The 13,814-nt window shown below is 42.9% G+C and overlaps 1 protein-coding gene across 2 annotated transcripts in view; it reads left to right on the top strand.

The window, feature by feature from the left end:
• The first annotated feature begins 7,460 nt into the window (after positions 1-7,460).
• The window catches only part of LOC311241414 (uncharacterized protein), a 28,485-nt gene continuing 22,131 nt past the window's right edge, over positions 7,461-13,814 (top strand). For both annotated transcript variants that reach the window (XM_084330232.1, XM_084330231.1), the window contains exons 1-3: positions 7,461-7,612; positions 9,212-9,414; positions 13,672-13,779. In XM_084330232.1, the coding sequence (XP_084186358.1) occupies positions 7,588-7,612; positions 9,212-9,414; positions 13,672-13,779 (336 nt within the window). In that variant the 5' untranslated portion in view covers positions 7,461-7,587. The remainder of the gene's footprint in view (positions 7,613-9,211; positions 9,415-13,671; positions 13,780-13,814) is intronic.

Here is a 13,814-nt window from a genome sequence, read left to right as displayed (position 1 = left end):
GACTGTGGATATACTGCGGTACCTCCGTTACATGAGCCAGGTCTAAATTTAATTTCAACCTTTATTTAAAATCGTAAGCTTCTGAGGTTTCCCTCATTTACAGAAATGACGATTGTACATAATGTAAACAGTACATAATACAAACAATATTCACAGAAAATTAAACACCAGAGTAAAAATAAAAAACGTTTTAAAATAATTTAAAAAAAAAGATCAGCTAAAACAGTTACAGGTAGTCACACAATGGTCTGAAATCATACGTTTAAACATACCGAGGGAAGGGAGAACCTCCAATTTCAGAGAGAGTTGAAGGACATTCCATGAATTAGAGGCGTCAAAGGAAAAAGCTGACTTCCCTAGATCAGAACAAACTTGAGGGACCCTAAGAACCATCCAGTCATTCGATCGACTGGGAATGGTAGGAATGGTAATCAGCCGGTATATGTCAATCAGCTGCTCCTCCGGTGTCACACACCTGCACCCCATCCTGTACTTTAGAGAGAGGGAGAGTAGCTGGGTAGGGATAGAGTGGGAGAACCAATAATTATGGTGGACGGGAAGCGTGTATATTTTACCCAACAGAGTTGCACTTCCGTGTTCGGTTTGAGTGATCTGATTGGCCACTGACGTTTTTTTCAGCGCCAATCACGTTACTCCTAACAATCGCGCCAACAGGCTGTTACCCTAACCCTAACCTTAACCAACTAACCCTAACCCTAACCTTAACCTTAACCAACAAACCCTAACCTTAACCAACTAACCCTAACCTTAACCCTAACCTTAACCAACTTCAAAAGAGAGCGACTTCGAAAGAGTCGCCAAGCTTAACTAGTTTGTTAGGAGTAACTCGATTGGCGCTGAAAAAAACGTCAGTGGCCAATCAGATCGGGCAAACCGAACGCGGAAGTGCAACTCCGTTGGGTAAAATATACAGGCGGACGGGAATCCTGGAGGTGCATGACAATAAGGTGAACTGATCCAAAGAACAATGCTGCCTAGGGAGGGTGATAAAGTACTCATCTGTGTGTGTGTGTGTGTGTGTGTGTGTGTGTGTGTGTGTGTGTGTGTGTGTGTGTGTGTGTGTGTGTGTGTGTGTGTGTGTGTGTGTGTGTGTGTGTGTGTGTATGTGCATACACGTGCGCACATGTGTGTGTGTGCGTATGTCCCAGGCTGAGATATTCACCAGGGTTCTCCAGTGTGACAGTATGATAAGTCCCTGTTTTTTGTCTTACAGTGTGACAGTATGATAAGCCCCCCCTCTTTTGTCTTACAGTGTGACAGTATAAGTCCCCCTTTTTTGTCTTACAGTGTGATAGTATGATAAGCCCCCCTTTTTTGTCTTACAGTGTGACATTATGATAAGTCCCCCCTGTTTTGTCTTACAGTGTGACAGTATGATAAGTCCCCCTTTTTTGTCTTAGTGTGACAGTATGATAAGTCCCCCTTTTTTGTCTTACAGTATGATAAGCCCCCCCTCTTGTGTTTTGTCCTACAGTGTGACAGTATGATATGTGACCGCGCCCAGCGCTTTTGACCCAAAAGACCAGGAGAGTGAACAGCTTCCGCAAGGCTTCACGAACAACATACAGATTCCACAACATCGTTGTCTGTCGTGCAATGTTCTGCTTTCTTTATGGGTAAGTTGTTGACTTGTAAACATCGGACGGATCGAATGCGGGCGGCCACGCACATCGCGCCCCTTTGCGCTCGTCTGCCTGCTCTTCTTTGATTTCTTTATTTTGTAAGAAACTTCAGAATGTTACCTTTCAGGCGGCTGGGTGGCGCAGCGGACTAAGCGCTCGTCACCAACGCAAGAGACACTGGTATCGAATCCGGCTGTCAGCGTTGCCTCCGGCTTGGCCGGCCGTCATACTGGCTCAATTGGCAGAGTCAGCGGGAGGGAAGCCGGTGGGGTGGTATTCTGGTCGTTGTAAACAGCAACTCCTACAGGTCGGTCAGGGCGCCTGCACAGCGAGGAAGGGAGATGGTGAGGGTAGTGTGAGCCTCCCACACGTTACACCTCACCAATGAGAGTCCGCGCTGGCAGGTAAAAAGAAGTGGCTGGCTGACTCTGCATGTATCGGAGGGGACATGTGATAGTATCTATCAACCCTCCCTAGACAGACCAGTGGGGGGCACATGCAAGCAACGACCAGGGATGGGATGGGAGAAAAACACAGAAAAAACAGGAGAAAAAGTGGATAAAAAAAAGAATGTTACCTTTCAAAAGAGACCTCATGCATGTGCTATAAGTATAAAGTATAATAAATTGCAGCCACCCATAGGTGCTCTTTGAGAGTGATTTTGAACTTGCCTCCCATGCGAGTGCCCCAGGTTTGTTCCCCAGCAGGGGAGGTAAAATGTCAAAGTTCTTTGAATATGTAATATATGTACTAATTTGTAATAGGTATACATTGTACATTTTTGTAAATACAATGGAGCTCAATGGCACTTGGTTTGTGGCGCTCAAACCACCAAAGAACCACCAGAAATCAAGACCCAGTTACTCAGGATAACAACCAGACTTTGTTGTGAGCAGTTTCATGTAGTCCATTTATAAGGGTGTCGTTCAGTAGAAAACAGTTCCTCGGTCTGAACCCAAGAAGAATTTTCAATGAAGTGGGGTTGCAGGAGTGGCCTTCTCTCCAGCTCCAATTTCACTCCGGACTGAGTTTGGAGCATGCCCAACCCAGGCACACACGAGAACTCATAATGGAGAGAAACCATTTAGCTTGTGGGAAAGGGTTCAATGACAAAAGAATATCTGAAGTTAGATACAGTAGTTTGGACCGCCATCTAGAGGGGAACCTTTAGAAGTACATTTGATAGCCAGATCTCGACTGCTAGGATGGTTGGGGTGGGACAAGCAGGTATTGAATTGTGGACCGGCGGCCGAGGTGGTCAAAGAAAAAATTTATTAAAAAAAGAAGTAGCCTACATTTGATAGCCATGAGAGTCAGACATCCATATTTAGATTAGATTGAAATGTATTGTCTATATGCAGCACAAATACAGTAGAACGAAAAGAAGCCAACTGCTTCTGGTTCCTAGGACTCCAGATCTCCGAAGGCCCACCAGCCTCTAGAAGGCCCACCAGCGCCTCTACCCCTTGCGGTGCCCCAGGAAGTGTGGCATAAGCACGTAATGGCTTGTGAACCTCTACCAAGGCACTGTAGAGAGCGCACTGACAAGCTGTATCACTGTGTGGTATGGCAACACCACCACTCAGGACAAGAAAGCCATACAGAGAGTCGTGAGGACAGCAGAAAAGATCATTGGGTGTTCACTGCCGTCCATCGAGGAGATCCATGAGTCCAGGTGTCGGAACAAAGCCATCGCCATCATCCAGGACCACAACCACATGGGATACCAGCTGTTCTCCCTCCTACGATCCGGTTGCCGGTACCGTCCGCAGCATACAAACAGGTACAAGAACAGTTTCTACCCACAGGCAGTATGCCTGACGAACCGTTAACCCGCTCATTACTGGACTCGAATGCTGCTACAATGCTCAGCCACTTTACTGCACCCCCGTGCATCAATATAATGTGCAATTATTTTAGCTCGCCTGTGTACTTATTTCTTTATTTGTATTTACTTGTACTTAGTGTACTTATTTTCTTGAGTCCCTTTCTCCAGAGTGGTGTGTGAGTGTGAGAGAGAGAGAGATGTGACAGCAATGGGATGAATTGCAGACAAGAATATAAACAACAATTTCCTCCATGTGCGTTCAGTAGAAAGCTATCCGTCTGCAAGCTAGCCTAGTTTAACACAAATTAATGGACTCTGGGAGAGGTGTTTTTGGCCTAAGCTAGCTGATCCGTATCCACTTCCATTCATTTGTGCTAAGCTAGGCTAGCCTGCAGCCGGATAGCTTTCTACTGAACACAGAGAGGAAATTGGTATCCATCTTCTTGTCTGACTCTGGAGAAGACAGTAAGCGCATTTCCCATAATTAGATTAGAATCACTTTATTGTCATTACACCGTACAAGACAGTGCAACGAGATTGTGTACGTCCAACCAGGATGTGACAATCAACAGTCAGTTGCAATATAAGACACATAAATACAACTGTACAGTAAAGTGCAATGTTGAGAATAAAAAATAATAATTGCTACAATACAGTACGGCTCAATACACACAATTGTTAAGGGGATGCAGACCAGAGAAAGACTTTCGTCTTCTTTACATCAGGGTCCCCCATTTTCAATTCATAATGTACCTTCACAATGTCAACAGTGTTCTCAGGGCTGCAGTCGATTGGCCGGCCAAGTATCCTCCACCGGGACGCCATGATGCCAAATGCATTCTCAATGATGCGCCGTGCCCGGCAATGGCGGTAGTTGTATGTCTTTTGTGCAACAGTGAGGTTGGAGCCTGTGGAAAGATAAAAGTGAGAGGAATCTATAAACTCTGTATGTAGGTACCATCATTTTCACCCATCCAACTATCATATGCACACAAGTTCAATTTATAATGTAAGGGCTTGTTGAAACAAGCATGCATACAGGTGTGTGTATACATACAGTACCAGTCGGAAGTTTGAGTGCACCTGCTTGAAACCAGGTTTATGATTATCTATGCTTGAAATTGTATAAAGTGGTTGATAAACACTTAATATTTCATTGTATGACACATGACCGTAAACATGTGAATATAATCATCTAGTGAATTGCATTCAGGGTCTAAACATTAAATTAGAATATAAATGATATAATAACTCCTGCTGATTCAGACATGTAATAAATTGTGATAAAAGCATCAACTCACCAGGGAATGGACGCATCAGATTTGTATGGAGCGGGAATGCAGCATCTCCCACAAGCACGTATCACGTATGGACTTGTCACATCCGTGCCTGGCAGGCAGGGTGGCTGGTGGTGGGAGTCCCAGAGTGCCCTCGAATAGCTTGAAACAAAAGGCACTCTCGCTCAGTACCTTTCCATCACATTCCCGGCCATATGCCCCTATGTCCACCATCATAAATCGATAGTGGGCATCGCATGCAGCCATCAGGACGATTGAGTGTGTCCCCTTATAATTAAAAAAGTCGCTGCCGGAGTTCGGAGGGGCCTTTATGTGGACATGCTTCCCGTCTATGGCACCCAGACACAGTGGGAAGTTCCATATTCTCCAGAAATCCTGGGCAATGTTCACCCACTGTGTCTGAGACGGGAAGGCGACAAACTCCGGCTGCAGACAAGTCCAAATTGCCCGGCACACCTGAATGAATGAAAACGTTATTAACAGATTGCAGAATGGGTACAGTACAGTACGGCTCAATACACACAATTGTTAAGGGGATGCAGTGATGATGTGAATGAGGGATGGATGAATGAATGAATGAATGAATGAATGAATGAATGAATGAATGAAAACTTTATTTAACAGATTGCAGAATGCAGAACAATACAGTACGGCTCAATACACACCTCTCGTTCGCACAGACTGGAGCTCTGTGTGTCTTTTGGTGCGTGATGAGTGGGGCGATCCGATGGGCCAACTGATCAAAGGAGTTGGCCGACATCCGGAAATATGCATGATGCTTCTCCTGGTCTATCTGGCGCATCTCGTGGACTAATGTGGAAAATTCACCCACGGTGGTCCTGAATGAATGAATGAAAACTTTATTTAACAGATTGCAGAATGGGTACAATACAGTACGGCTCAATACACACAATTGTTAAGGGGATGCAGACCAGAGAAAGACTTTCGTCTTGTTTACATCAGGGTCCCCCATGTTCAATTCATCATAACATTTATGACATACATCACATACATGACATTTATGGCATAGGGACATATATCACATACCTGTCTTCGTTCAGGGGGCGAACATTCCACCTCCTGTCTTTGCGATCCATTTGTCCAATCCATTTGCGAGCACTGGGAGAACATGCAAACTCCACACAGAAAGGCCTGGGAGATACCGAACCCTGGACCTTAGCTGTGAGGCGACAGTGTTAACCACTACACCACGTGATAATTTACCAGTGATTCCAGGATTCTTGCTAGTCAGGATAGCTTGGATATTGATCTGTAGTTATTTAGATGACTTCTATCTCAACTTTTATGTAATGGGAGAACATGAGCTATTTTCCATAATGATCAAAATTAATATAGTATCTACAAATGTGTAAAAATGTGCAGGTATGTATTGTACAGACAGGTGTGGATACAGTCAACCAACGAACTCGATTCTTGTACCGGATCTCCTCTCTGGTAAACAAGAATACCCTGAAGACTCTAGCAGGAGCATTCATTCAAGGGTACTACGACTATGCTTGCACCTCATGGTACCAAAGCACCTCAAAGGCACTAAAAAACAAATTACAAACATCTCAAAACAAGCTAGTCAGACTACTGCTTGACCTGACTCCTAGAACCCACCTCACCCCTGCCCACTTTGACAACCTAGGATGGCTTAGAGTAGACGACAGAGTACAGCAACTTGCAATGGGCCTGGTCTACAAGATACACTACGCGACCAAGGTACCCATGTACATGTCAAAATACTTCCCAAAGGTCAGTGAATACCACGATCACAACACCAGAGGGAGCTCCACAAATCATGTTAAACCCAGATTCGGCTCAAACAAGGGACTAAACACGTTTCGCAATTATGCCACATCAATGTGGAACGCCCTACCCAAAGCTGTAAAGGAATGTGAATCACTACCCACTTTCAAAAACACTCTCAAAAAACACCTACGGGAGACTGCAATTCGAAACTGGCCCCTACAAATGTCCTAACCCAGTTGTACAGTAAATGACCAAGTATGGCTTTGTCAGTATTCCAATGTACAGTGTCCCCCCCCCTACCCAACCCCCCCCCCCACCTCCAATGTACAGCCCCCCACCCACCCCCACCCAACCTCCTCCAATGTACAGTTTCTACGTCAAATGTATAACTCTTTTTCTGGACACTTTTGTATCACAAACAGTAGGCCTACTGTATTTGCAAATCTGATATGTCATAAATGTATAGATGTAGCAGTACTGTCTATCTGTATGTCATGTATGTCATATATGTTATGATGAATTGAAAATGGGGGTCCCTGATGTAAACAAGACGAAAGTCTTTCTCTGGTCTGCATCCCTTTAACAATTGTATGTATTGAGCTGTACTGTACCCATTCTGCAATCTGTTAATAAACTTTTCAATCAATCAATCAATCACACATATTTACTGTCAACCACCCCGTTTGGCCATTTCAAGATGACTTTCCATGTATTCCTTGTTGTCAAGTAAATGTGAGCAAAGATTGAGGTATAAAAACAGACCATGAAAAATCTATATTTTATTTTGAAGGGATGCAATAACACGCTTTCTTCTGACCCGGAAGTGCTTCATGTAACCCGGAAAAAGACCCGGAAGAGAAGAGTGTTTACGGTAATGCGGGTAGTAGCGCAGTAGGCGTAGAGATGTGTTTAATAAACAAGCTCTGAGGTTAAAATTATGACTACTTGCGACGTTGCAGCTTGGCGAAAAACGCCGATGACCCCGTGTGATCTAGCATCAACCCTGAATAAAATGAACATTGTCAGATGTAACACAGCAGCTACTATTTGGATCATTTAGGCAATGGAAACCACGTCCAGTGGCAAAGGTTTGTGAAGTAACTTGTCTATGGTTATACGTTATATAGACGGTGCTGGTCAGTGTAACGGTTAACGCTAGCTAGCTCGCTAGTAACTAACCACGCCATTCATTGAATAAGAACACATCGCTAGCTAGCTAATATTATATTGATTGATTGACAATTTTATTTAACAGATTGCAGAATGGGTACAGTACAGCTCAATACGACACAATTGTTAAGGGGATGCAGACCAGAGAGAGACTTTCGTCTTGTTTACATCAGGGTCCCCCATTTTCAATTCATCATAACATAATATATGACATACATGACATGCAGATAGACAGTACTGCTACATCTATACATTTATGACATACCAGATTTACAAATATAGTACTGTTTTTGACACGAGTATACATTTGACGAAGAAACTGTACATTGGAGGTGGTTGGTAGGTAGGAGGTTGGTAGGAGGGGTGGAGGGAGGGTAAAGGGGAACTAACCTACTAACTCCCAATATAATAATTCATGCATTGCACACGCTATTCAGATGGTCGAAGACAGTTCGAAAATACTTTATACTTGAGATGTCATTGTTGTGGAATATTCTAAATGAGCCAAACAGCGAAACTGTAGAAATTCAGATAGAGTCAAGCTATTTCAAATTTAAGTAGTTTATTTTCTGTGGCCACATAATATATCCTCTCAGTTTTCAGACAGAGACAAGGCAAGTGATTGTACAAGCGTCTGGCCAGAAAGTGAGAAAGAGGTCTGGTCAGACTTACAATTAAATATACCAGTTTGGAATGACTAAATGGAAAACAAAGATGGGTTTATTGGTTTTGTCATATCTGATACAAGATTGAAAAGGACAAGGTGTGATTTTCTGGAAATATGTCATTGTTGTTTTAAGAACACTGTGTTAGACTGTCGCCGTAGTGTCTGAGTAGCTGTATACTAGTTAACTATATTAACTACTAGTCAAGGCTGTACAGAGAATAATGTATTTAACAGAGAACACATGACATGCTGTCTGTACTATAGGCCCAGTAAGATGTAGAAATAATTGTAATGGGATGAAACATATTTTCCATAACATCATCAAATATAAAGTTTGGAGCTGCTCCATAGATAGACAATTAATTGGGAAAGATGGTAAGATGACTCTGAGAGCACCCAGGGGAGTAAGTCTTGAGAATGTACAGTTTTTTCGTCAAATGTATATCTCTTTTTTTAGACTATTTTTGTATTTTTGTATCACAAACAGCACTGTATTTGTAAATCTGGTATGTCATAAATGTATAGATGTAGCAGTACTGTCTATCTGTATGTCATGATGTATGTCATAATATGTTATAATGAATTGAAAATGGGGGACCCTGATGTAAACAAGACGAAAGTCTTTCTCTGGTCTGCATCCCCTTAACAATTGTGTGTATTGAGCCGTACTGTATTGTACCCATTCTGCAATCTGTTAATACAAATTTCAATCAATCAATCAATCAATCAATCAATCAATCAATCACAAGTTATATGGGTAATTTCTTTGGCCATGGAAATGACACATTGGAATTCTTGATTTTGGTGGAGATTTTGCACAATAGTCTTGCTTCTCTCAACTCCTCGCCAGATGCTGTCCTTCCCCGGCCCTGCCTCAGACTCCTGGTTCCGCCCATCCGTCTCATGTCTGCTTTCATGTGGCGCGTGGCCCAGCGGTGCGACGTGATGCAATACGACAAGCTGGCGGAATTCGTGAGCTTGGTGTCAGAGATGGTTCCTGAGCTGCTGAGTTGCCACCAGTGGGCTGAACTCATCCTGGGGCTGAGAGGACGGGTGAGGGCTCGGTGGTCTCAAAGAGTCTGTCAACGTTACAGGCCTATCAGCATTTTTGGCCAAGAAGTAGTATATCTTTCATGCTGTATCTAGATTCTACATTGTGGGGCGATGGTGGCTCAGGAGGTAGAGCGGTCGTCGGAAGGTTCCCGGTTCGATTCCTGCTCCTCCCGGGCAGCATGTCGAAGTGTCCTTGAGCAAGACACTTAACCCCTAATTGCTCCCGATGAGCAGGTTGGCACCTTGCGTGGTTGCCTGCCCTCCACCGTCTGTCGGTGTGTGAATGTGAGGAACAAAATGTACATTGATTTTTTCTATAAATCCACGTAAAGCAAGGCCAATTGGAAAAATTTTACTTGTACTGTCCAAGTACATAAAAAGCTAACTGCATATTTCTATGAAGTCAAGTGTTCCTTTATTAAAAGGAAAGTGTCATAGCAGCATAGGGGGTACAGGTAGGATAGGTAGTAATGATAATAGAACATAGAACAAAGTGCAAGTAGTAATGATGATAGTGATACAACAGTAGTAGTAGTAGTGAACAGTAGTGAGTGGCAGGATTCAATCAGACAGTAGTAATAGTGATAATGGTAATGGTATACATCATCATGGTCCAAACCGTAATAACACACTGCACCAGAGTCCGAACAGTGCTTATTATTACGAGTTAGATAGTCCTAACAGTGCTTATTATTAACAGTCATAGTCCTAACAGTGCTTATTGAGTCAGATAGTCCCAATAGTGTTTATTATTAAGAGTCAGATACCTTACCTGACATCAGATGGTATCCAACTGGTATATTCCAATTCCTGATCACCATTAGAAAAAAAGAAAAAAAAATCGATAAGTGTATAGATCTAACGTGTATACAGTAGAACTCATGATCCGCGGCGCTCAGAGGATCCAGAATGAACTCTGGTAACCCCGGCTGCATCAGTGGACTGGAAAATGTGGACTGGAATATTATTTTTTTCCCATCCATTTTCATTGAGTCCATTCCATTTACCATTTACCATCTGGGAGACGATAGGGGGCGCTTTTTTCACATCTGATCGCCGGCGGCCCTTGGGTAGGCTAGGGTAGGCTCGCGTGATGCAATATGATTTCAGATCGCTAAAAAAAAAGAAAAAATCTGAGAAATCTCGTGAGTGGCTTTCAACGTAACTATCGTAAACCCGAGATTAGCCGTGAGTGGCAGTCAAAGTGTTAAGAGTCAGATAGTCCTAACAGTGTTTATTATTAAGAGTCAGACAGTCCTAACAGTGTTTATTATTAAGAGTCAGATAGTCCTAACAGTGTTTATTATTACGAGTCAGATAGTCCTAACAGTGCTTATTATTAAGAGTCATAGTCCTAACAGTGCTTATTATTAAGAGTCAGATAGTCCTAATAGTGTTTATTATTAAGAGTCAGATAGTCCTAAGTGTTTATCATTAAGAGTCAGATAGTCCTAACAGTGTTTATTATTAAGAGTCAGATAGTCCTAATAGTGTTTATCATTAAGAGTCAGATAGTCCTAACAGTGTTTATTATTAAGAGTCAGATAGTCCTAACAGTTATTTTTTTATTATTAAGAGTCAGATAGTCCTAACAGTGCTTATTATTAACACTTTGGCTGCCTAAGGTTAAATTCATGATATACCATAGATTGCCAGCGCTATTTGTCTATGGAGAAAGTCCCCTTCTTTGCAGGGCTATAACTTTTTAAATTCTATTGCTACATTGCCATTATTAGGGCCCATTCAAAGTCCTATATGTATTGTTCATTGTGTAGCAACGTTAAACTTTTTCATTCACATATTCATAGTAAAGTATGGTCTAATGTATAAGTATGTTTTCATCTCTTTCTGCAGCTTTCTCCAGAACGTGATATATAGCCCCAAATGCATTATATTGATGATGAAATACAGTTTGATGGCAATCAGCGCGATATAAAAAATTCCAACTAGACGTACTTCTAGAAGTTACTACACGTCATCTGATGTTGACCGGATGGGCGAGGGGGCGTTTATAATTCCGTGGGCAGCCTTATACCAATCATCTAATGTGGGTCAAATGTTGATAATAGCAGTTAGTATCGAAGACGGTAACGTTACACGCTGAAACTCACCCCAGTCTCCGCGCGCCGTTGGGCGATCATCGTAGAGTAGAAATCTTATCATTATGGGATATATTTTTACCCGGTCCATCTCCAGCTTGTATAATGGTATATACGTCCAAATCATGTTGTTTATCGAGTTATTGCCAATCGATCACCATGTAGCGTGACGAGCCAGAGTCCCATGACCTATAGCGAGCGCCCGGAAGTACTACGGACGTCTAGGACAACCTCTATGCCACATCCTGTTTGGCGATTGCGCCGATCGGCCACCAGATGGCGCTCCTGAACCGCCAGAGAGCTCAGTGGGTCCTGCTGGTGGATCTCAGGCCAGCGGAGGGGACATATGAATCCGATCGCAGATTTTTGAAATATTGATATAAGGACGACGTAACGCGTCCTCCGGCAACTTTAGCATGGCCAGCAAAGACGTCTAAAGACGGTTCCCGGCAGTCAAAGTGTTAAGAGTCATAGTCCTAACAGTGCTTATTATTAAGAGTCAGATAGTCCTAATAGTGTTTATTATTAAGAGTCGGATAGTCCTAATAGTGTTTATCATTAAGAGTCAGATAGTCCTAACAGTGTTTATTATTAAGAGTCAGATAGTCCTAACAGTTTTTTTTTTTTTTTATTATTAAGAGTCAGATAGTCCTAACAGTTCTTTTTTTTTGTATCTACTTTTTCTCCCCATTTTCTATTCTCCCATCCCAATTTTTGTATTATCCAATTCTACCCTCCCCTGTCTCGAACGTTGTTAGACCATGCCTCCCACTGGTCGGCTGCAATGTGGACGAAGCCTTGCATCACGTGTCCCCTCCGGTACACGAGGAGGCAGCCGTCGCATCTTTTCACCTGCACAGCGCGATCTCTCAGTGGCGAGGCGTAACGCGTGGGAGGCTCACACTGCCCCCGATACTTCCTGATTCTGCTGTACAGGCGCACCAACCGACCTGTAGGAGTCGCTGTGTCCACAACGTCTGATCCCCACCCACCAGCTTTCCCACCCCCTAATACTGCCAATTGTATTAGTATGAACGACCAGCCATGCCGGAAGCAATGCCTATTAGGATGCTAGATCCTAATGTGAAACACTGTGATTTGCCATATCTTGCTATGCTCGCTTATGCCTGTATTTTGTATGTCCGTTCTATTTTATAATTGTTTGACTATTTTTAAACTGAATCATTTTAAACTATTTTTACTATTTGTGTTACTGAAAACTGTAAGCGGAGAGCCTATTGGGATGCTAGATCCTTATGTGAAACACTGTGATTCTACCTGTCTATCTTTTTATGCTCGCTTATGCCTGTATTTTTTACTGTTGTGAAGCACTTTGAACTGCAACCTCTGTATGAAAAGTGCTATACAAATAAAGTTATTATTATTAATGCCGAGAGCTGGGCTCGAACCCAGCATCTCCTGCGTTAGTGGCGAGCGCCTTGCCCACTGCGCCACTTAGCCGCCCTAGTCCTAACAGTTCTCAAGTTCACCAGCCCTTAATCTTAACAGATATCCTATTGAGATAAAACATTTAGTAGGCTATAGCCTAATACTTTATGTTTTGGCACAATTGACCATCAGCTTTGATTCATTTCACAATTAGGCTTACACTAGATTGGAGTTATTATTTGATACATTTTTATAAATGTGGGTCTAAAGCGGACTATGATTATTTTGTCAATTTTAGCCATCAGATATATTCTTTGGAAGACAAATTTCATATGTACAAATCTATTTTGAATATTGACTACTCTTAATCTTCTTTTTGTGTCCATATACGAAGCTATTCAGCTTAGAAGTTGTAGAGTCCTATGTTGCTATGCAGGGTCCACCTAACGGAGGACATCGAAGGAGGACATCGATGTGTCTCTTGTAGGCATTGCATTGCATTTCCTTGCAAATCGCAGCGAGTAGGTCTTGTTTAGCTGCTGACAGCCCTTCAATATTTGCAGACAAAACAGTCAGTGCCGGTCTTGAAGAAGACCAGAGTTTTTGACACCGACGTCTGCTTCGGTCTCCGGGCATGATGATGTTGGTTGCTTTGTCTGACGTTGTTTTTCACTGGGATATGGTGGTGGCAGGATGAGTTTAAACAGCTTCTACCGTGACCTTCTACCGTGACCCCGCTACTCTTAATGGTTCAATCCGTCTATTGCAGTTGGTTCTGGAGTTGTGTCGTAAGGATGTCCCTGTGGACCTGAAGACCATCCAGAACCACCTGGATAACATCCACGCCTGCACGGTCGACCTGAGCTCCAGGAAACAGGTTGTTGATTCTCCTTCAATCCTTCAATGTGAAAT

Source organism: Notolepis coatsorum (genome assembly GCF_963971535.1).
Source record: "Notolepis coatsorum genome assembly, chromosome: 15".
Lineage (NCBI taxonomy): Eukaryota > Metazoa > Chordata > Actinopteri > Aulopiformes > Paralepididae > Notolepis > Notolepis coatsorum.
The sequence above is the reverse complement of the archived record's forward strand: the minus strand, read 5'-3'. Positions and strand labels throughout refer to the sequence as shown.